The sequence below is a fragment of the Oncorhynchus masou genome, chromosome 30 (assembly GCF_036934945.1).
Source record: "Oncorhynchus masou masou isolate Uvic2021 chromosome 30, UVic_Omas_1.1, whole genome shotgun sequence".
Taxonomy (NCBI): Eukaryota; Metazoa; Chordata; class Actinopteri; order Salmoniformes; family Salmonidae; genus Oncorhynchus; species Oncorhynchus masou.
The window spans coordinates 45,867,550-45,893,150 of record NC_088241.1 but is presented as its reverse complement, the minus strand read 5'-3'; the positions used below and the strand labels follow the sequence as shown (position 1 = coordinate 45,893,150).

Below are 25,601 nucleotides of genomic sequence, written 5' to 3'. Positions count from 1 at the left end.
TGTCCGTCTGCGATTTAAGCCAGTTTACAAAGTTTATTTTCCAGCGTTTGGACATTAGTCATCAGGATGCTAGGAAGAGGAGGCCGTGAAGGCCCATCTTTTCAGCCTAGCATGGAGTCCCCATTTCCTTCCTCTTCTTAATCGCCATAAGTCGAACAGGAACCGGCAAGAACCAGCAGTCGGTGCCCATTGAAGCCTTCCTCCCAGACAAGATTAACACCTTCTATGCTTTCTTCGAGGCAGACAATACTGATCCATCCAGGAAGACTCTCGCTGCTCCAGATGACCAGGTGCTTTCACCCTCAGAGGTAGACGTGAGATAAACTCTCAAAAAAGTGAATACAAAGCCGCTGGCCCAGATGGTGTCCCTGGCTGCATCCTCAGCATGTGTGCTAACCAGCTGGCGGGTATCTTCTCGGACCTCTTCAACTTGTCCCCGTCCCAGGCTGGAGTCCCCACCTACTTTAGGAAACCAACACTGTCCCAGGGCCCAAGAAAAACAAAGTGACATTCCCAAATGACCTCGGTCATCATGAAGTGCTTCGAGAGTCTGGTCATTGCCCACATCAGGGCCAGCATGCCAGGCACACTGGACCCACTCCAATTTGCCTACCGCTCCAACTTGAGGTCTTCACGGGTCCAAAAAGTTGAAGGGGACCTGGGGCTTTCCCACCAGGACCCGATCTGCATAAATACATTTTTTTTTAAATATAGAGACCCTTTCCGAACGGACCAGAGAACAACTAGACCCATTCCGTACGTAGACATGGTCGGATCCAGACCAGGTCTGATCCGAGTGAGGGAAGCAGCAGAAAAAATAATGTTTGATGATAAGTAACCTAGCTATGGCACCTATTAGTCTACGCGAGTCAATTGGTTGGTTGCAGTCTCTCGTCTCTCCCTCCCTGCTCCATGTCACTCGCTCACAGTACAGCCCCTCCCTCACACCTCTCTCCCTCCTCTCACGCTTTATCTGCACCAGTTAATAAAGTAGCTTAAAATATTATGACTTTGTATCTGTCTTGATTGCATCAAACCGGGAGAAGCTAGTTAAAATAGCTAACGTTAGCTAGCTAGGCTAATTGAGGCTGCAGTGCATGCAATTTCTCATCCTACAGTTACAAATAACAACAACTCCATTCAGAATATTAAGTCGCAGCCTACCTGTTGGCTCTTGGTCGTTGTAGCCTATCCTTCTCCTTCATTTTAATTCCATCTTCCATTGATGAGATATCTCCTAACTTTTGCCACACACGGAGGCTCTATGACTGTAGCCTATTGCCGCTTTGATGACTTATGATTGGCTAACAACAAGCTACAAGCAGCCACACTCCACTCTCGCGAAAAGCAAGAGCAGTAGCATAAATGATCAAATATCTCTCTCTCTCTCTCGACTACGTTCGGATCAGTCAGTCACAATTGGCCCGTGACAATCATAACAGATCTGACCCAAACCTGTGACATTATTTAGAATTCTGTATCCGGACCCGCTCTGGTTTATTCTACTTTTATTCTGCTTTCTACTTTATGTTCATATTCTTATCTTTTCTTATTTCTTATTGTTGTTGCACTGTCGAGAAGGCACCTGCAAGTAAGCACTTGGTTGGACGGTGTATACCATGCGTATCCTGTACATAGGACTAATATACCTTGAAACGCACTCAGAAGGATGTCTAGATTGACAGGCAGAATGCTTGTGGCAGATGTCTGTGGCCACGTCTGTTTTGTTTTGAGGGTTTGCTTGTCCAAGGTAAAGGTCACCATTCTGCCCTTTGTCAACAACGATGAAATGAAAGAGAAACATTTCTCAAAGAATTTATGTCAACCTTTGAGCAAAACATTCACATTTCGAGCAGAAGGAGCAATTATCTTATGGAGACATACGATGTCCTTTACGTGGGGACGGTCTTCAGTACCTAACTTAATACTTCAGGCAACTTCCAAGTGACTCTACAGTGTTCTTGGTTGTTCAATGATAAATTCATTATGCCCATCATCACTAAAGGTCCTTCTGTACAATAATCACCCCTGATGATGATGGAGCTGTAAAAATATTCATCCTTATGACACCTAATTACCCAGAGTTCTGTGGCACTGGGGATCTTTAGAGAGGGGAAAATGTCCTTCATGAGTAATGTACACGACCTACCTCAGTGTGTATGGAGGGTGAACACACTGTTATCCAAAAACATATCCAAAGTTAAAACTATCATCATGATACATTTTGTATAGCGTTGCATTGTCTGTCTGTCTGTCTGTCTGTCTGTCTGTCTGTCTGTCTGTCTGTGTCTCTTACCACTAAGAAGAGGCTGGTTGCGTCTGTAAGTGGCAGGCAGCGGTCCGAGGCACTCCAGTCTCTGACTCATCACCCTGTTGAAGTGACCCGGGTGTCTGAGGCTGCCCACCGTCAGACTGTGGAGGTACACCGGCTCCACAAAGTGACTCAACAATGCCCCCTGCAGTCCCAGGACGTTCCATCTACAGGAAAGGAGAGGGGGGAGATGAGAGAGAGAGCGAGGAGAGAGAGAGAGGGGGAGAGAGAATAGGAGAGAGGAGGAAAGAGGGGAAAGGTGAAGAGAATACGGAGAAAGGGGAGAAAAGAGAGGGGAGGGGAGATGGGAGAAGATAGAGGAGAGGAGAAAGGGGAGAAAAGAGAGGAGAGGGGAGATGGGAGTAGATAGAGGAGAGGAGAAAGGGGAGAAAAGAGAGGGGAGGGGAGGTGGGAGAAGATAGAGGAGGAGAGATGGGAGAATATAGAGGAGAGGAGAGAGGGGAGAAAAGAGAGGGGAGGAGAGATGGGAGAAGATAGAGAAGAAGTGAAAGGGGAGAAAAGAGGAGAGGGAAGATGGGAGAAGTTGGAGGAGAGGCGAAAGGGGAGAAAGGAGAGGAGGGGAGATGGGAGAAGATGGAGGAGAGGAGAAAGGGGAGAAAAGAGAGGAGAGGGGAGAAGTTGGAGGAGAGGCGAAAGGGGAGAAAGGAGAGGAGGGGAGATGGGAGAAGATGGAGGAGAGGAGAAAGGGGAGAAAAGAGAGGAGAGGGGAGAAGATAGAGGAGAGGAGAAAGGGGAGAAAAGAGAGGAGAGGGGAGATGGGAGAAGATAGAGGAGAGGAGAAAGGGGAGAAAAGAGAGGAGAGGGGAGAAGATGGAGGAGAGGAGAAAGGGGAGAAAAGAGAGGAGAGGGGAGATGGGAGAAGATGGAGGAGAGGAGAAAGGGGAGAAAAGAGAGGAGAGGGGAGATGGGAGAAGATGGAGGAGAGGAGAAAGGGGAGAAAAGAGAGGAGAGGGGAGATGGGAGAAGATAGAGGAGAGGAGAAAGGGGAGAAAAGAGAGGAGAGGGGAGATGGGAGAAGATGGAGGAGAGGAGAAAGGGGATAAAAGAGAGGAGAGGGGAGATGGGAGAAGATGGAGGAGAGGAGAAAGGGGAGAAAAGAGAGGAGAGGGGAGATGGGAGAAGATAAAGAGAGGGGAGAAAAGAGAGAGAGGAGAGAGGGGAGACAGAAGGAGAATCAGTGATGAACAGAGACAATCTGATCATTATCTGGCCAAAGGACGTGACAAGATAGGGAACAAATGGTGACACACACACACACTCAACAAAGGTCAGAGCATTATCACTCATTACAGCCACCCAGATATTATCATTCATATATTCAACATTGACATCAGGGTTAATGCACTTCAAGCGGGTTTGTGCTTACAGGTGTGCTTTTCTTTCTCGAGGACTAGGTACAAGGGCAATCACCTCTGAGTTTGTTTAGGAAGATCCACGAGTGACACATAATCAATAAAGCTCTAATCCTGTCTGCATCTGTTGCACAGAGTTGTGGTGGTGAGATATTGGTGGTGACATAGGCCTCTACTGTTGGTGAGAAAGTACTATACTGGGGGTGAGATAGTACTATACTGGCTGTGAGAAAGTACTATACTGGAGGTGAGATAGTACTATACTGGGGGTGAGAGAGTAATATACTGGGGGTGAGATAGTACTATACCGGGGGTGAGATAGTAATATACTGGTGGTGAGAGAGTAATATACTGGTGGTGAGAGAGTACTATACCGGTGGTGAGATAGTAATATACTGGTGGTGAGATAGTACTATACCGGTGGTGAGATAGTAATATACTGGTGGTGAGATAGTAATATACCGGTGGTGAGATAGTACTATACCGGTGGTGAGATAGTACTATACCGGTGGTGAGATAGTAATATACTGGTGGTGAGAGAGTAATATACTGGTGGTGAGATTGCCCTATACTGTTGGTGAGATAGTAATATATTGGTGGTAAGATAGGCCTATACCGATGGTGAGATAGTTCCATACTGGTGGTGAAAGAGTCTTATACCGGTGTTGGAGAAAGTACAATACTGGTGTTGAGATAGGCCTATACTGGTGGTGAGATAGTAATACACTGGTGGAGAGATGGTTCTATACTGGTGGTGAGATAGTAATATACTGGTGGAGAGATTGTCCTATACTGGTGGTGAGACAGAAATATACTGGTGGAGAGATAGCACTATACTGGGGGTGAGATAGTAATATACTGGTGGTGAGATAGTAATATACTGGTGGTGAGATTGTCTTATACTGGTGGAGAGATAGTTCCATACTGGTGGTGAAAGAGTCTTATACCGGTGTTGGAGAAAGTACAATACTGGTGTTGAGATAGGCCTATACTGGTGGTGAGATAGTAATACACTGGTGGAGAGATGGTTCTATACTGGTGGTGAGATAGTAATATACTGGTGGAGAGATTGTCCTATACTGGTGGTGAGATAGAAATATACTGGTGGAGAGATAGCACTATACTGGGGGTGAGATAGTAATATACTGGTGGTGAGATAGTAATATACTGGTGGTGAGATTGTCTTATACTGGTGGAGAGATAGTTCTATACTGGTGGTGAGATAGTAATATACTGGTGGTGAGATTGTCTTATACTGGTGGAGAGATAGTTCTATACTGGTGGTGAGAGAGTAATATACTGGTGGTGAGAGAGTAATATACTGGTGGTGAGAGAGTAATATACTGGTGGTGAGAGAGTAATATACTGGTGGTGAGAGAGTAATATACTGGTGGTGAGAGAGTAATATACTGGTGGTGAGAGAGTAATATACTGGTGGTGAGAGAGTAATATACTGGTGGTGAGAGAGTAATATACTGGTGGTGAGAGAGTAATATACTGGTGGTGAGATAGTACTATACTGGGGGTGAGATAGTAATATACTGGTGGTGAGAGAGTAATATACTGGTGGTGAGATAGTAATATACTGGTGGTGAGATTGCCCTATACTGTTGGTGAGATTGTAATATATTGGTGGTAAGATAGGCCTATACGGTGGTGAGATACTGTAGTACTATACCGATGGTGAGATTATACCGAAAGAGTCTTATACCGGTGTTGGAGAAAGTACTATACGGGTGTTGAGATAGGCCTATACTGGTGGTGAGATAGTAATACACTGGTGGAGAGATGGTTCTATACTGGTGGTGAGATAGTAATATACTGGTGGTGAGATTGTCCTGTGCTGGTAGTGAGATAGTAATATACTAGTAGAGAGATAGCACTATACTGGTGGTGAGATAGTAATATACTGGTGGTGAGATAGTCCTATACTGGTGGAGAGATAGTTCTATACTGGTGGTGAGATTGTCTTATACTGGTGGAGAGATAGTTCTATACTGGTGGTGAGATAGTAATATACTGGTGGTGTGATAGTTCTATACTGGCGGTGAGATAGTAATATACTGGTGGAGAAATAGTTATATACTGGTGGCAAGAAAGGACTATAGTGGTGGTGAGATAGTAATATACTGGTCGTGAGAAAGGACTATAGTGGTGGTGAGATAGTAATATACTGGTGGTGAGATAGTAATATACTGGTGGTGTGATTGTCCTATACTGGTGGTGAGATAGTAATATACTGGTGGTGAGATAGTAATATACTGGTGGTGAGATTGTCCTATACTGGTGGAGAGATAGTTCTATACTGGTGGTGAGATAGTAATATACTGGTGGTGAGATAGTAATATACTGGTGGTGTGATAGTTCTACACTGGCGGTGAGATAGTTCTATACTGGTGGAGAGATAGTTCTATACTGGTGGTGAGATAGTTCTATACCGGTGGTGAGATAGTTCTATACTGGTGGTGGGATTGTCCTATACTGGTGGTGAGATAGGCCTATACCGGTGTTGAGAAAGTACTATATTGGTGGTGAGATGTTACTATACGGATGGTGAGATGATACTATACTGGTGGTGAGATGTTACTATACTGGTGGTGAGATACTGCAGTACTATACTGGTGGTGAGATGTTACTATACTGGTGGTGAGATGTTACTATACTGGTGGTGAGATGTTACTATACTGGTGGTGAGATGTTACTATACTGGTGGTGAGATACTGCAGTACTATACTGGTGGTGAGATGATACTATACTGGTGGTGAGATACTGCAGTACTATAGTGGTGGTGAGATGATACTATATTGGTGGTGAGATGTTACTATACTGGTGGTGAGATACTGCAGTACTATACTGGTGGTGAGATGATACTATACTGGTGGTGAGATAGTCCTATACCGGTGTTGAGAAAGTACTATACTGGTGGTGAGATAGTAATATACTGGTGGTGAGATAGTAATATACTGGTGGTGAGGTACTGCAGTACTATACTGGTGGTGAGATAGTACTATACTGGTGGTGAGATACTGCAGTACTATACTGGTGGTGAGATAGTAATATACTGGTGGTGAGATACTGCAGTACTATACTGGTGGTGAGATAGTAATATACTGGTGGTGAGATACTGCAGTACTATACTGGTGGTGAGATAGTAATATACTGGTGGTGAGATAGTAATATACTGGTGGTGAGATAGTAATATACTGGTGGTGGGATAGTAATATACTGGTGGTGAGATAGTAATATACTGGTGGTGAGATAGTAATATACTGGTGGTGAGATAGTAATATACTGGTGGTGAGATACTGCAGTACTATACTGGTGGTGAGATAGTAATATACTGGTGGTGAGATAGTAATATACTGGTGGTGAGATACTGCAGTACTATACTGGTGGTGAGATAGTACTATACTGGTGGTGAGATACTGCAGTACTATACTGGTGGTGAGATAGTAATATACTGGTGGTGGGATTGTCCTGTGCTGCTGGTGAGATAGTTCAATACTGGTGGTGAGATTGTAATATACTGGTGGTGAGATAGGCCTATACTGGTGGTGAGATAGGCCTATACTGGTGGTGAGATAATGTAGTACTATACTGGTGGTGAGAATACTATATTGGTGGTGACACTATATTGGTACTATATTGGTGGTGACACAGTATAGGACACTATATTGGTGTCCTATACTGGTGTTGAGAAAGTACTATACTGGTGGTGAGATAGTCTTATACTGGTGGTGAGATAGGCCTAAACCAGTGTTGAGAAAGTACTATACTGGTGGTGAGAAAGTCTTATACTGGTGGTGAGATAGTACTACACCGGTGTTGAGAAAGTACTATATTGGTGGTGAGATACTGTAGTAGTAGTATATTGGTAGTGAGATAGGCCTATACTGTTGGTGAGCAAGTACTATACTGGTGATGAGATTGTAATATACGGATAGTGAGATAGTACTATACTGGTGGTGGGATGCTGTAGTACTATACTGGTGGTGAGATAGGCCTTTACTGGTGGTGAGATAATGTAGTACTATACTGGTGGTGAGATGATACTATTTTGGTGGTGAGATGTTACTATACGGGTGGTGAGATGAGACTATACTGGTGGTGAGATGATACTATACAGATGGTGAGATGATACTATACTGGTGGTGAGATGTTACTATATTGGTGGTGAGATGTTACTATATTGGTGGTGAGATGTTACTATACTGGTGGTGAGATACTGCAGTACTATACTGGTGGTGAGATGATACTATACTGGTGGTGAGATGATACTATACTGGTGGTGAGATAGTCCTACACCGGGGTTGAGAAAGTACCATATTGGTGGTGAGATAATGTAGTAGTAGTATATTGGTAGTGAGATTGGCCTATACTGTTGGTGAGCTAGTACTATACTGGTGGTGAGGTTGTAATATACTGATGGTGAGATAGTACTATACTGGTGGCGGGATGCTGTAGTACTATACTGGTGGTGAGATAGGCCTTTACTGGTGGTGAGATAGTAATATACTGGTGGTGAGATTGTCCTGTGCTGGTAGTGAGATAGTAATATACTAGTAGAGAGATAGCACTATACTGGTGGTGAGATAGTAATATACTGGTGGTGAGATAGTCCTATACTGGTGGAGAGATAGTTCTATACTGGTGGTGAGATAGTAATATACTGGTGGTGAGATAGTAATATACTGGTGGTGTGATAGTTCTATACTGGCGGTGAGATAGTAATATACTGGTGGAGAGATAGTTATATACTGGTGGCGAGAAAGGACTATAGTGGTGGTGAGATAGTAATATACTGGTCGTGAGAAAGGACTATAGTGGTGGTGAGATAGTAATATACTGGTGGTGAGATAGTAATATACTGGTGGTGTGATAGTTCTATACTGGCGGTGAGATAGTAATATACTGGTGGAGAGATAGTTATATACTGGTGGCGAGAAAGGACTATAGTGGTGGTGAGATAGTAATATACTGGTCGTGAGAAAGGACTATAGTGGTGGTGAGATAGTAATATACTGGTGGTGAGATAGTAATATACTGGTGGTGAGATTGTCCTATACTGGTGGAGAGATAGTTCTATACTGGTGGTGAGATAGTAATATACTGGTGGTGAGATAGTAATATACTGGTGGTGTGATAGTTCTACACTGGCGGTGAGATAGTTCTATACTGGTGGTGAGATAGTAATATACTGGTGGAGAGATAGTAATATACTGGTGGTGGGATTGTCCTATACTGGTGGTGAGATAGGCCTATACCGGTGTTGAGAAAGTACTATATTGGTGGTGAGATGTTACTATACGGATGGTGAGATGATACTATACTGGTGGTGAGATGTTACTATACTGGTGGTGAGATACTGCAGTACTATACTGGTGGTGAGATGTTACTATACTGGTGGTGAGATGTTACTATACTGGTGGTGAGATGTTACTATACTGGTGGTGAGATGTTACTATACTGGTGGTGAGATACTGCAGTACTATACTGGTGGTGAGATGATACTATACTGGTGGTGAGATACTGCAGTACTATAGTGGTGGTGAGATGATACTATATTGGTGGTGAGATGTTACTATACTGGTGGTGAGATACTGCAGTACTATACTGGTGGTGAGATGATACTATACTGGTGGTGAGATAGTCCTATACCGGTGTTGAGAAAGTACTATACTGGTGGTGAGATAGTAATATACTGGTGGTGAGGTACTGCAGTACTATACTGGTGGTGAGATAGTAATATACTGGTGGTGAGATAGTAATATACTGGTGGTGAGATAGTAATATACTGGTGGTGGGATAGTAATATACTGGTGGTGAGATAGTAATATACTGGTGGTGAGATAGTAATATACTGGTGGTGAGATAGTAATATACTGGTGGTGAGATAGTAATATACTGGTGGTGAGGTACTGCAGTACTATACTGGTGGTGAGATAGTACTATACTGGTGGTGAGATACTGCAGTACTATACTGGTGGTGAGATAGTAATATACTGGTGGTGAGATACTGCAGTACTATACTGGTGGTGAGATAGTAATATACTGGTGGTGAGATAGTAATATACTGGTGGTGAGATAGTAATATACTGGTGGTGAGATGATACTATACTGGTGGTGAGATAGTCCTATACCGGTGTTGAGAAAGTACTATACTGGTGGTGAGATAGTAATATACTGGTGGTGAGATAGTAATATACTGGTGGTGAGGTACTGCAGTACTATACTGGTGGTGAGATAGTACTATACTGGTGGTGAGATACTGCAGTACTATACTGGTGGTGAGATAGTAATATACTGGTGGTGAGATACTGCAGTACTATACTGGTGGTGAGATAGTAATATACTGGTGGTGAGATAGTAATATACTGGTGGTGAGATAGTAATATACTGGTGGTGAGATGATACTATACTGGTGGTGAGATAGTCCTATACCGGTGTTGAGAAAGTACTATACTGGTGGTGAGATAGTAATATACTGGTGGTGAGATAGTAATATACTGGTGGTGAGGTACTGCAGTACTATACTGGTGGTGAGATAGTACTATACTGGTGGTGAGATACTGCAGTACTATACTGGTGGTGAGATAGTAATATACTGGTGGTGAGATACTGCAGTACTATACTGGTGGTGAGATAGTAATATACTGGTGGTGAGATAGTAATATACTGGTGGTGAGATAGTAATATACTGGTGGTGGGATAGTAATATACTGGTGGTGAGATAGTAATATACTGGTGGTGAGATACTGCAGTACTATACTGGTGGTGAGATAGTAATATACTGGTGGTGAGATAGTAATATACTGGTGGTGAGATACTGCAGTACTATACTGGTGGTGAGATAGTACTATACTGGTGGTGAGATACTGCAGTACTATACTGGTGGTGAGATAGTAATATACTGGTGGTGGGATTGTCCTGTGCTGCTGGTGAGATAGTTCAATACTGGTGGTGAGATTGTAATATACTGGTGGTGAGATAGGCCTATACTGGTGGTGAGATAGGCCTATACTGGTGGTGAGATAATGTAGTACTATACTGGTGGTGAGAATACTATATTGGTGGTGACACTATATTGGTACTATATTGGTGGTGACACAGTATAGGACACTATATTGGTGTCCTATACTGGTGTTGAGAAAGTACTATACTGGTGGTGAGATAGTCTTATACTGGTGGTGAGATAGGCCTAAACCAGTGTTGAGAAAGTACTATACTGGTGGTGAGAAAGTCTTATACTGGTGGTGAGATAGTACTACACCGGTGTTGAGAAAGTACTATATTGGTGGTGAGATACTGTAGTAGTAGTATATTGGTAGTGAGATAGGCCTATACTGTTGGTGAGCAAGTACTATACTGGTGATGAGATTGTAATATACGGATAGTGAGATAGTACTATACTGGTGGTGGGATGCTGTAGTACTATACTGGTGGTGAGATAGGCCTTTACTGGTGGTGAGATAATGTAGTACTATACTGGTGGTGAGATGATACTATTTTGGTGGTGAGATGTTACTATACGGGTGGTGAGATGAGACTATACTGGTGGTGAGATGATACTATACAGATGGTGAGATGATACTATACTGGTGGTGAGATGTTACTATATTGGTGGTGAGATGTTACTATATTGGTGGTGAGATGTTACTATACTGGTGGTGAGATACTGCAGTACTATACTGGTGGTGAGATGATACTATACTGGTGGTGAGATGATACTATACTGGTGGTGAGATAGTCCTACACCGGGGTTGAGAAAGTACCATATTCGTGGTGAGATAATGTAGTAGTAGTATATTGGTAGTGAGATTGGCCTATACTGTTGGTGAGCTAGTACTATACTGGTGGTGAGGTTGTAATATACTGATGGTGAGATAGTACTATACTGGTGGCGGGATGCTGTAGTACTATACTGGTGGTGAGATAGGCCTTTACTGGTGGTGAGATAATGTAGTATTATACTGGTGGTGAGAATACTATATTGGTGGTGAGAAGTTACTATACGGGTGGTGAGATGAGACGACACTGGTGGTGAGATACTGCAGTGCTATCCTGGTGGTGAGATAGGCCTTTACTGGTGGTGAGATAATGTAGTACTATACTGGTGGTGAGATGATACTATTTTGGTGGTGAGATGTTACTATACGGGTGGTGAGATGAGACTATACTGGTGGTGAGATACTGTAGTACTATACCAATGGTGAGATAGTCCTATACTGGTGGTGAGATAGGCCTATACTGGTGGTGAGATAGGCCTATACTGGTGGTGAGATAGGCCTATACTGGTGGTGAGATAGTACTATACCAGTGTTGAGAAAGTACTATACCGGTGGTGAGATAGTTCTATACTGGTGGTGAGATAGTAATATACTGGTGGAGAGATAGTTATATACTGGTGGTGAGATAGTCTTATACTGTTGGTGAGATAGTAATATACCGGTGTTGAGAAAGTACTATACTGGTGGTGAGATAGTAATATACTGGTGGTGGGATTGTCCTATACTGGTGGTGAGATAGTAATATACTGGTGGTGAGATAGTAATATACTGGTGGTGAGATAGTAATATACTGGTGGTGAGATAGTAACATACTGGTGGTGGGATTGTCCTATACTGGTGGTGAGATAGTAATATACTGGTGGTGAGATAGTAATATACTGGTGGTGAGATAGGCCTTTACTGGTGGTGAGATAATGTAGTACTATACTGGTGGTGAGAATACTATATTGGTGGTGACACTATATTGGTACTATATTGGTGGTGACACAGTATAGGACACTATATTGGTGTCCTATACTGGTGTTGAGAAAGTACTATACTGGTGGTGAGATAGGCCTATACTGGGGGTGAGATGGTAATATACTGGTGGTGAGATATTCCTATACTGGTGGTGTGATAGTTCTATACTGGTGGTGAGATTGTCCTATACTGGTGGTGAGACAGTAATATACCGGTGAGATAATGTAGTACTATACTGGTGGTGAGATACTGTAGTACTATACCAATGGTGAGATAGTCCTATACTGGTGGTGAGAAAGTACTATACTGGTGGTGAGAAAGTACTATACTGGTAGTGAGATAGTACTACACCGGTGTTGAGAAAGTACTATATTGGTGGTGAGATACTGTAGTAGTAGTATATTGGTAGTGAGATAGGCCTATACTGTTGGTGAGCTAGTACTATACTGGTGGTGAGGTTGTAATATACTGATGGTGAGATAGTACTATACTGGTGGTGAGATAATGTAGTACTATACTGGTGGTGAGATGATACTATTTTGGTGGTGAGATGTTACTATACGGGTGGTGAGATGAGACTATACTGGTGGTGAGATGATACTATACTGGTGGTGAGATACTGCAGTGCTATCCTGGTGGTGAGATAGGCCTTTACTGGTGGTGAGATAATGTAGTACTATACTGGTGGTGAGATGATACTATTTTGGTGGTGAGATGTTACTATACGGGTGGTGAGTTGAGACTATACTGGTGGTGAGATGAGACTATACTGGTGGTGAGATGATACTATACTGGTGGTGAGATGTTACTATATTGGTGGTGAGATGTTACTATATGGATGGTGAGATGATACTATACTGGTGGTGAGATGATACTATACTGGTGGTGAGATAATGTAGTACTATACTGGTGGTGAGATAATGTAGTACTAAACTGGTGGTGAGATGATACTATACTGGTGGTGAGATGATACTATACTGGTGGTGAGATAATGTAGTCCTATACTGGTGGTGAGATAATGTAGTACTATACTGGTGGTGAGAATGTAGTACTATATTGGTGGTGAGATGATACTAAATCAAATCAAATCATCAAATCAAATTTTATTTGTCACATACACATGGTTAGCAGATGTTAATGCGAGTGTAGCGAAATGCTTGTGGTGAGATGATACTTTTCTGGTGGTGAGATGATATGATACTGGTGTTGAGATACTGCAATACTATACTGGTTGTGAGATGATACTATACTGGTGGTGAGATAATGTAGTACTACACTGGTGGTGAGATACTGCAGTACTATACTGGTGGTGAGGTGATATTATACTGGTGGTGAGATGATACTATACTGGTGGTGAGATACTGCAATACTATACTGGTGGTGAGATGATACTATACTGGTGGTGAGATGATACTATACTGGTGGTGAGATGATACTATACTGGTGGTGAGATAGTCCTACACCGGGGTTGAGAAAGTACCATATTCGTGGTGAGATAATGTAGTAGTAGTATATTGGTAGTGAGATTGGCCTATACTGTTGGTGAGCTAGTACTATACTGGTGGTGAGGTTGTAATATACTGATGGTGAGATAGTACTATACTGGTGGCGGGATGCTGTAGTACTATACTGGTGGTGAGATAGGCCTTTACTGGTGGTGAGATAATGTAGTATTATACTGGTGGTGAGAATACTATATTGGTGGTGAGAAGTTACTATACGGGTGGTGAGATGAGACGACACTGGTGGTGAGATACTGCAGTGCTATCCTGGTGGTGAGATAGGCCTTTACTGGTGGTGAGATAATGTAGTACTATACTGGTGGTGAGATGATACTATTTTGGTGGTGAGATGTTACTATACGGGTGGTGAGATGAGACTATACTGGTGGTGAGATACTGTAGTACTATACCAATGGTGAGATAGTCCTATACTGGTGGTGAGATAGGCCTATACTGGTGGTGAGATAGGCCTATACTGGTGGTGAGATAGGCCTATACTGGTGGTGAGATAGTACTATACCAGTGTTGAGAAAGTACTATACCGGTGGTGAGATAGTTCTATACTGGTGGTGAGATAGTAATATACTGGTGGAGAGATAGTTATATACTGGTGGTGAGATAGTCTTATACTGTTGGTGAGATAGTAATATACCGGTGTTGAGAAAGTACTATACTGGTGGTGAGATAGTAATATACTGGTGGTGGGATTGTCCTATACTGGTGGTGAGATAGTAATATACTGGTGGTGAGATAGTAATATACTGGTGGTGAGATAGTAATATACTGGTGGTGAGATAGTAACATACTGGTGGTGGGATTGTCCTATACTGGTGGTGAGATAGTAATATACTGGTGGTGAGATAGTAATATACTGGTGGTGAGATAGGCCTTTACTGGTGGTGAGATAATGTAGTACTATACTGGTGGTGAGAATACTATATTGGTGGTGACACTATATTGGTACTATATTGGTGGTGACACAGTATAGGACACTATATTGGTGTCCTATACTGGTGTTGAGAAAGTACTATACTGGTGGTGAGATAGGCCTATACTGGGGGTGAGATGGTAATATACTGGTGGTGAGATATTCCTATACTGGTGGTGTGATAGTTCTATACTGGTGGTGAGATTGTCCTATACTGGTGGTGAGACAGTAATATACCGGTGAGATAATGTAGTACTATACTGGTGGTGAGATACTGTAGTACTATACCAATGGTGAGATAGTCCTATACTGGTGGTGAGAAAGTACTATACTGGTGGTGAGAAAGTACTATACTGGTAGTGAGATAGTACTACACCGGTGTTGAGAAAGTACTATATTGGTGGTGAGATACTGTAGTAGTAGTATATTGGTAGTGAGATAGGCCTATACTGTTGGTGAGCTAGTACTATACTGGTGGTGAGGTTGTAATATACTGATGGTGAGATAGTACTATACTGGTGGTGAGATAATGTAGTACTATACTGGTGGTGAGATGATACTATTTTGGTGGTGAGATGTTACTATACGGGTGGTGAGATGAGACTATACTGGTGGTGAGATGATACTATACTGGTGGTGAGATACTGCAGTGCTATCCTGGTGGTGAGATAGGCCTTTACTGGTGGTGAGATAATGTAGTACTATACTGGTGGTGAGATGATACTATTTTGGTGGTGAGATGTTACTATACGGGTGGTGAGTTGAGACTATACTGGTGGTGAGATGAGACTATACTGGTGGTGAGATGATACTATACTGGTGGTGAGATGTTACTATATTGGTGGTGAGATGTTACTATATGGATGGTGAGATGATACTATACTGGTGGTGAGATGATACTATACTGGTGGTGAGATAATGTAGTACTATACTGGTGGTGAGATAATGTAGTACTAAACTGGTGGTGAGATGATACTATACTGGTGGTGAGATGATACTATACTGGTGGTGAGATAATGTAGTCCTATACTGGTGGTGAGATAATGTAGTACTATACTGGTGGTGAGAATGTAGTACTATATTGGTGGTGAGATGATACTAAATCAAATCAAATCATCAAATCAAATTTTATTTGTCACATACACATGGTTAGCAGATGTTAATGCGAGTGTAGCGAAATGCTTGTGGTGAGATGATACTTTTCTGGTGGTGAGATGATATGATACTGGTGTTGAGATACTGCAATACTATACTGGTTGTGAGATGATACTATACTGGTGGTGAGATAATGTAGTACTACACTGGTGGTGAGATACTGCAGTACTATACTGGTGGTGAGGTGATATTATACTGGTGGTGAGATGATACTATACTGGTGGTGAGATACTGCAATACTATACTGGTGGTGAGATGATACTATACTGGTGGTGAGATGATACTATACTGGTGGTGAGATGATACTATACTGGTGGTGAGATACTGCAATACTATACTGGTGGTGAGATGATACTATACTGGTGGTGAGATGATACTATACTGGTGGTGAGATGATACTCTACTGGTGGTGAGATAATGTAGTACTATACTGGTGGTGAGATGATACTATACTGGTGGTGAGATGATACTATACTGGTGGTGAGATGATACTATACTGGTGGTGAGATGATACTATACTGGTGGTGAGATGATACTATACTGGTGGTGAGATGACACTATACTGGTGGTGAGATAATGTAGTACTATACTGGTGGTGAGATGATACTATACTGGTGGTGAGATAATGTAGTACTATACTGGTGGTGAGATGATACTATACTGGTGGTGAGATGATACTATACTGGTGGTGAGATGATACTATACTGGTGGTGAGATGATACTATACTGGTGGTGAGATGATACTATACTGGTGGTGAGATAATGTAGTACTATACTGGTGGTGAGATGATACTATACTGGTGGTGAGATGATACTATACTGGTGGTGAGATGATACTACACTGGTGGTGAGATACTGCAGTACTATACTGGTGGTGAGGTGATATTATACTGGTGGTGAGATACTGTAATACTATACTGTTGGTGAGATAGTAATACTGATGTTGCGATAGTACTATAGTACTAATGTACACTGGTGGCAGACCTGGTTTCAAATACTATTTAAAATATTTTCAAAGAATTTAGTTGCAAAACTGAAAACCCCACCCATCTGTCACTCCAAATAATATTTGAACCCAAATCTGAATGGTGGAGAGATAGTAGGTCTAGATGTCTTTAGACTGCCTTGTCATTTGCTGTTTAGACTAATCTATTTTCCAGAATACATTAACAAATGGATGGGGCATAATTACCATGTTTATAATGATTTCCTCCTTTCAGAGCAAGAGAACAAAGATATAGAAGCCCTCTGTGTGTACCTGGGTTGTGTAGCTGTGTACTCACACAAGCATTGGACTAAAGAACTTATGAGAAGCTCAATCAGAGGCAAACATTATGTTGCTCATTTTTACACCATTGTTCTTTTTGTTAATCAATGTATCTTTATCATGGCTGCAATAATTGCAATTATCTTTTCCTCTCGCATCCCTGTTCATGACTAATAATGAGTCATTATGTTTTTTGCTTCCCCGAGCAGTCAATTAACATCGACGTTTTCCAAGAACCGCTAAACTGCGCTAACTGCCGCCCCGGCTGTACCTGCCCCAACCACAATCTGTTAGTGTGATCTGTCCTACCTTTTCCAAACAAAAGATAGAGCTCTATTCTCTCTTTTCCCCTCCTGCTACTTCCACCAAAACAGAAATGATTTAGCTTGAAATATTAATTTACCTAGGAAGCAACGCTGTGAATTAGAAACATATTTTAATCTCATGCAAGAAAAGACAGCCATCTGGCTGTTGCATGGATTTTAAAGGGGGAGACTCCCTCCCTCTCCCCCTTCCTCTCTCTATCCCTCCTTCTATCCCTCCCTCTTCCTCTCCGTAAACGGAGACCATTAAAGTAATGTGTTCATCTACATAAAATCCAAATGGAAAGATAAAGGTTCATAGTCATGTGAAAGCCATTTAGGCCCTTCAATTAAAACAAGTCATTGACTTAATCAAACATCCACTCTCTGGTCAATCAGGTGCCCAACCCTGTTGTGCTTTTTCAAAAACACTAACGATAACAATAATGACAATAGTAACGATCACAATAATGACAGCAATAGTAATGATGATTAAAAGAAAATATGAAGAAAAAAAAAGCTTTCATGGTGGTTCATTTACCGTCACATAACTTTACCCCTACGCAAACAGACATGATGACATGAGGGAGTGGGGGACGAATGAATGGAGGGAGATATATGATGAAGGAAGGGATACAACAAGGAGTGTAACTGTGGGACAAACAGACAGTGGCAGTAGGGCAGGCGTCACCTCGGATGTGTCTATTTACAGCTCAAATAGTATGGCTACACTCGATTAAAAGGCTAAAGCCCACTCTCCTCTCTCTCTTTCTCTCTCCACCCTCTTCTTCCCTCTCTCTTTCACCCTGACCTTAATTATACAGGCCTTTACTGACCCACTCACTTCAGTGGAAGCCAAGGATAATTTACAAGAATATAAAACGGAGAAAGAGGAGTGGAGAGGGAGAGAAAGGGTGTCGGACAGTATCTAGCTTGGTGGAAAGAAAGAAAGAAAGAAAGAAAGAAAGGAAGAAAGGAAGAAAGAAAGGAAGTAGGATGTCCCTTTTCCTTTCCCCTGACTGCCGTGTCGTATCCCTCTATTTTTTGCCAAGTAATTGCTTTCACCTATGGTGGTGACCTAGACAGATGTAATCGCTGCGTCTCCAGCCCGGCCAACTGAATCATATTGGGCAGATTAACGGTCACTTTCAGGGGGAAAGAGGAGAGCCACCTCAGAATACACTATATATACAAAAGTATGTGGACACCCCTTCAAATGAGTGGATTTGGCTATTTCGGCCATACGTTGCTGACAGGTGTATAAAATCGAGCACACAGCCATGCAATCTCCACAGCAAAATTTGGCAGTAGAATGACCTTAGTGAAGAGCTCAGTGACTTTCAATGTGGCACCATCATATGATGCCACCATTCCAACAAGTCTGTTTGTCTAATTTCTGCCCTGCTAGAGCTGCCCCAGGCAGCTGAAAGGGCTGTTATTGCGAAGTGGAAATATTTAGGAGCAACAACGGCTCAGACGCGAAGTGGTAGGCCACACAATCTCACAGAATGGGACAGCCGAGTGCTGAAGTGCGAGCGTGTAAAAATTGTCTGTCCATCGGTTGCAACACTCACTACGGAGTTCCAAACTGCCTCTGGAGCAACATCAACACAAGAACTGTTCATGAAATGGGTTTCTACGGCCGAGCAGCCGCACACATGCCTAAGATCACCATGCGCAATGCCAAGTGTTGGCTGGTGTGGTGTAAAGCTCGCAGCCATTGGGCTCTGGAGCAGTGGAAATGCGTTTTCTGGAGTGATGAATCACGCTTCACTATCTGGCAGTCCGACGGACAAATCTTTGTTTGGCCGATGCCATCAGAATGCTACCTGCCCAAATGCGTGTACCAACTGTAAAGTTTGGTGGAGGAGGAAAAATGATCTGGGGAAGTTTTTCATGGTTCAGGCTAGGCCCCTTAGTTCCAGTGAAGGGAAATCTTAACACTTCAGAATACAATGACACTCTAGATGATTCTGTGCTTCCAAATTTGTGGCAACAGTTTGGGGAAGGCCCTTTCCAGTTTCAGCATGACAATGCCCCTGTGCACAAAGTGAGGTCCATACAGAAAGGGTTTGTCAGGATCGGTGTGGAAGAACTTGACTGGCCTGCAAAGAGCCCTGACCTCAACCCCATGAAACACCAGCAAAGGGGGGACCAACTCCATATTAATGCCCATGATTTTGGAATGAGATGTTCGACGAGCAGGTGTCCACATACTTTGTCACATAGTGTATATGTAGCTAGCTATTCGAGGGCCTAACCCTCCCTGCTCGCTGCACATAAAGTGTCATATAAAATCATTACATAGAAATATAATGACTAGAATGGACAACTGACCATGATCATTTGAATGTCTGTTTTAGTAATACTATTTCTATGGCTTAAGACATCTCTGCTAAGAGACTAGTTAGTTTGAGTGAGCAGGATACTGTCAAAATAAAGGAAACACTTGAGTAAATGAGGGATACAAAGTATATTGAAAGCAGGTGCTTCCACACAGGTGTGGTTTCTGAGTTGATTAAGTAATTCATATGTGTGTGTGTGTGTGTGTGTCTCAGTCACCAGATCTCAACTGAACACTTACAATATGGGAGATTCTGGAGTGGCGACTGAGACAGCGTTTTCCACCACCGTCAACAAAACACCAAATTATGGAATTTCTCGTGTCACATCCATCAGAGTGCCAGACACTGTAGAATATATGACAAGGTGTATTGAATCTGTTCTGGCTCGTGGTGCCCCAACGCCCTATTAAGACACTTTATGTTGGTGTTTCCTTTATTTTGGCAGTTAACTTTATGTATCAAGATCATATACAGGTATGGCCAGGCAGATGTTGTTGTATCCTATAAGCTAGCAGCACCAATTAGCCTCCAAATATTGGGAGAATTGTAGGGAAACAGTGCTGCTAGCTGCCATCGCCACATCTCTCCCTAGTTGAGTGAGATAATACAGCTAATGTGTGGACACTCATGCTCTCACCTCCCGGTGGAAAGAGACAGGGTGAGAACAAGAGATTTAATGTAACATCCCTTTCTTCAACCACCGCATCGAGAACAAGGAGATCATTCGTGGCTGTCAAAAGATGCCTCCGAAAAAAACACACTAGTGGCGAATAAAAAAAAAATCACCCTGAACATTTACTTAAGCTTCGATACACTACTGCCTTGTCTCCCCTCATGTCAGATCTCAGAACCCTCTGACTGGGCAGGTGGTGGAGGAATATCACACAGCCGAGGTAGCAGCCCTTATTCACTGTACTGTGGGTGTACTGTTAAAGACTGTTAAAGACCATGGTTGTCCCAAATGGCATCCTATTCCCTGTAGTGCACTAGGCAAGGTCTTAGATAGTAGGTAGGTAGTTTAAGGGTCAGGGGATTCAAACAATGGACGATCCCTACATGAACAAATTAGTGTAGGATTATCCTATGCAAACTCATATGGAAAATAAGCATCATTCAGTCAACAGGAGAGAAATCAACAACACAAATCACTGACTGACTGACTGACTGACATCTCCGGCTCCCTGCTCCTGTTCTGTCTCATGCTCTTGGGAAGAGATTTATCCACCACACACAGAGTAAATACCAGACCAATCCCAACCCTTCTCTGTAGTCAATAAAGCCATATTTTTAAATGCTCTGTTTAAACAAGGATCATGTGTTTTCATAAAAAGGTAATCCACCAATAAAGATAGCCCTCAGATCAATAGATGCCTGTGTCTTCGTTCCTGTCTGTGGAGCGTGTGGATTACTCAGAGTTTGGCCTCTGTGAACATCGCCCTTTGCTTTCTGACTTCCACTGTTTTGTTTTACCTCTGCCTATGACTGTCTGTCTGTTGATTCAACAAGTTTCATCCTATCCTCTGAAATGTCATATAGGCAGATCATATATGCTTTACCTTTGATGACATAGCAGGTCCTAAAATTCGACATGGGAGGGGAAAAGTGTGTTTTCATGGTCATGACACTGAGGGTGTGTTTGTGATGATCTAACCTTGTGATCTTGTCTGTGCAGGACATGGTGATGAGCTGTTCCCCTTGCAGTACCCCGTCCCAGGTCTGGACTGCCCCTCTGGAGGACCTCACAGGCAGGGTCCCCTCCCCGGACTCGATCTTGGTCCTCAAGTGGCTGTGGAACTTCTTCAGCAGGTGTCTGCTGCTGTGCACTGGGAACAGATCAGAGCCGGACGGTCAGTCTTATTTGTGTGTCTGTGTGTGTGTCAATTGATTCACTCATACATGTCAGTGTATCTGACTGTTTCAATTCAGTATGTAGCACACATGATCATGCCTAACTTTGTGTCTCTATGTTCTGAACGGCACTATTGCCTGAAATTCCACCTTATATATACCATATGGAAATCAACCAAACGCGGACATGGATTTTAAACCCATAGCCAAGTAGTTCACTACAGATCTCTCTCTCTCTCTCTCTCTCTCTCTCTCTCTCTCTCTCTCCTCTCTCTCCCTCTCTCTCTCTCTCTCTCTCTGCAATGAAGTTAAAGTTAAGCCTTGAGTTCCCCTCTGAAGTATTGAGGAAAAGGCAGAGAAAGGTATTATGGGAGCCCCTTCTGCATAAGTAATTTTCTAATCTGTAAAAGCTGATTGATGAACATTTAAAAGGTTTAATGACCAAGAAAGTGAAGTTCAAAGCTTTCCAGGGAGACAGTCTCTCAGTTCCTTTCATACTGGCGTGATTCATTTGCCTCCTCAAATGTTTTTTTCCCTTCATTTTAGTGTGTGTGTGTGTGTGTGTAAGAAAACCTCCACGTCAATATAATGATACACCAGCAGCATGGCTACAGTGCTGAATAGATCTGTCTAAGAGAAAAAAGGAGGGGAAATATTTTTGATGGAAAACTGCCAAGCAGATTACATTGCTAACCCTGTAAGTCACACATAAAAACGAATGCCAGCCGTCGCCATCTAAATGAATATACATTTTTTTATGGAGTAAGCATTAAAATGTCATCTGTTCAGCACAGTGGCTTGGCAGTCTGAAAGGCCTGTGGATGTAATGTGACATGAAAGGGATGCCAGTTTTCTGACAGCGTCTGACAAAAGCAGAGCAGTCGCTTTCAACATATCAGCCGGCAGAAGATGATCCCTTAAAAAAAAAAAACTCTGGTAAAGAGGAAAAAGACACCAAACCACGAGGAAGACAGGAGGGAGGGAGGGAGGGAAAATAAACGAGAGATAACGAGAGAGATGAAGATGGATAGAGAGTCTGTCTTACGGTCCGTGGTGATTTCGTAGGGCGAGTTGAGGCGAGCGTCTCCGCAGGGCGACGTGCTGATGTACATATGGAAATGGACGTTGTCCCTCAACCGGTACCCTGACTCCTTGTGCCGGACGAATATCGACTCTTCCCAGTCCTCTCGCCTTTTGCTTCAAAGACAAAGAAAAAAGAAAGAAGAGATGAGGAAAAAGAGAGTGACCACTATCTATCACAGCACACACATAACCCCCCCCCCGGCCCCCGTCTATTTTTCAATGATGAACTGAAACAGAAGGAGAGAGCGAGTGATGACAAACACTGGCCTTCTCCCTGACCAAAGCAGTTTCTCTCTCTGTCACTGTCGGCCCCCTGAACATTACTCAGTCTGTCTCAACTGGATGATACATCACGAAGAGTGGAGGGCTGCTGGTGTGTGAGTGTGTGTTTGAGTGTATATATGTGTGTGTGTGTGTATGCCAGTTTCTCCTACATCATCCCTGAATGGTTGAAATGACTATGATCCTTGACTGATACTAGACACTAGGCTACCCACTAAAACTCCAGCCAGTTATTCAGCTACTGACTGTGATGTGTGATAGTAGTTGCTACTACGAACTGAGGCTGCAAACATTTGTTTTACTCAAATATACTTTAATTTCACAAATCCGTATTGAACCATGCCACATGCTTACTATTTGATGCCTTGAATTTAAATAATTCAGTTCTACCATATACTAATATACTCAGAGCTCGCCACTGTGATTTTTCATCATTGGAGACATTATGAATGGCATGATACTACAGTATATTCCCTATGTCGCTTTCGGTCTCAACCCTAGACTTCTCATAGTATATATCAATGATGTCGCTCTTGATCCACCTCTACGCAGACGACACCATTCTGTATACATCTGGCCCTTCTTTGGACACTGTGTTAACAAACGAGCTTCAACGCCATACAACACTCCTTCCGTGGCCTCCAACTGCTCTTAAATGCTAGTAAAATTAACTGCATGCTCTTCAACCGATCGCTGCCCGCACCCGCCCGCCCGACTAGCATCACTACTCTGGACGGTTCTGACTTAGAATATGTGGATATACTACAACTATCAATACCTAGGTGTCTGGCTCGACTGTAAACTTTCCTTCCAGACTCACATTAAGCATCTCCAATCCAAAGTTAAATCAAGAATCGGCTTCCTATTTCGCAACAAAGCCTCCTTCACTCATGCTGCCAAACATACCCTCGTAAAATTGACTATCCTACCGATCCTTGACTTCGGCGAAGTCATTTACAAAATAGCCTCCAACACTCTACTCAGCAAATTGGATGCAGTCACAGTGCCATCCGTTTTGTCACCAAAGCCCCATATACTACCCACCATTGCGACCTGTATGCTCTCGTTGGCTGGTCCTCGCTACATATTCATCGCCAAACCCACTGTCTCCAGGTCATCTATAAGTCGTTGCTAGTGAAAGCTCCGCCTTAGTTCAGCTCACTGGTCACCATAGCAACACCCACCCGTAGCACGCGCTCCAGCAGGTATATTTCACTGGTCATCCCCAAAGCCAACACCTACTTTGGCCGCCTATCCTTCCAGTTCTCTGCTGCCAATGACTGGAACGATTTGCAAAAATCACTGAAGTTGGAGACTATTATCTCCCTCACTCTTTAAGAGTCAGCTGTCAGAGCAGCTTACTTCGCCACTATTGGCCTATTTATTGCCTTATACCTCCTTCCTTCATATGCTCACACTGTATACAGATTTTTCTACTGTGTTATTGGCTGCACGATCGTTTATCCCATGTGAAACTCTGTGTTGTTTTTGTCGCGCTGCTTTGCTTTATCTTGGCCAGGTTGCAGTTGTTCTCAACTGGCCTACCAGGTTAAATGAAGGTAAAATCATTTTTTACTTAAAAATAGGGTGAATATACGTCAGTTGTGGCATTATGTTTGGCTATTTTCATAGGACTCATCTTTCCCATTAGCTGTCTCTTGCTCAGCCGCTGAGACTCTGGCCCAGTGATTATATTAGACATTGAGGAAAGACAAAAGTCAATACGCTGTATTATGCTAATATGACATTAAAGGAACTAGCCTTTTCTACTCTAATCTGACAGGCTGGCAATTTAGTAGCCAGACGGGCCTGGCAGGTAAGATTGGTTCAAGGTAGCACACGATGCAATTGACCAAAGTGTTTGTGTAGGTAGGAACATTTCAAACTAAAAAGTAGAATTTTTAGAAGACTATGCTTCTTCTCTGATGGGGCAAATATTAGGTTTTGGAGAGATAGTTATAGCGGTAACACACGATAAAGAATGTAACGCATATAATTTTAATCAGGGACTCATTGCTTTGACACAAAAGCAGTCTGCCTACAGTATGACGCTTGATTGTGAAAATGGCTTTGTTGTATAACACTTCTCAGTTACCATGGTGCTAAGTAAGAAACATAATTGTAATTTAAGCATAGCTACAAGTTATATAATATAATCTGATTTAGAATCTTATTTTTAGGAGCATTTAATGAACATCTATGAAAAATAACTCTTGAATAGTGGTTTAAAAACACATCCAGTATATCACTTTAATTTACATATCCCTCGCTGTACTTGTAAGGATAATTAGTAAAACACCCCTGCCTACTCTTGTACTATTCAAAGGAGACAAAATTAGATGTTATTACTGAGAGTAGAGGAAGCACATCAACACTTTACTTAAAGCCTGTAGGTATAATGTTTCTATTAGATGCTATAAACTTGTATGAGGCCTTATAATAGGGTTTATAATATGTC

At 42.6% G+C, this 25,601-nt stretch overlaps 1 protein-coding gene across 1 annotated transcript in view; it reads right to left on the bottom strand.

The window, feature by feature from the left end:
• adarb2 (adenosine deaminase RNA specific B2 (inactive)) overlaps positions 1–25,601 on the bottom strand; it is a 248,732-nt gene that overhangs the window by 6,891 nt on the left and 216,240 nt on the right. Inside the window, exons 6-8 of the mRNA XM_064949117.1 lie at positions 22,824–22,975; positions 21,582–21,753; positions 2,297–2,478 (exon numbers count right to left, since the gene is read on the bottom strand). Coding sequence (XP_064805189.1) covers positions 2,297–2,478; positions 21,582–21,753; positions 22,824–22,975 — 506 coding nt within the window. The remainder of the gene's footprint in view (positions 1–2,296; positions 2,479–21,581; positions 21,754–22,823; positions 22,976–25,601) is intronic.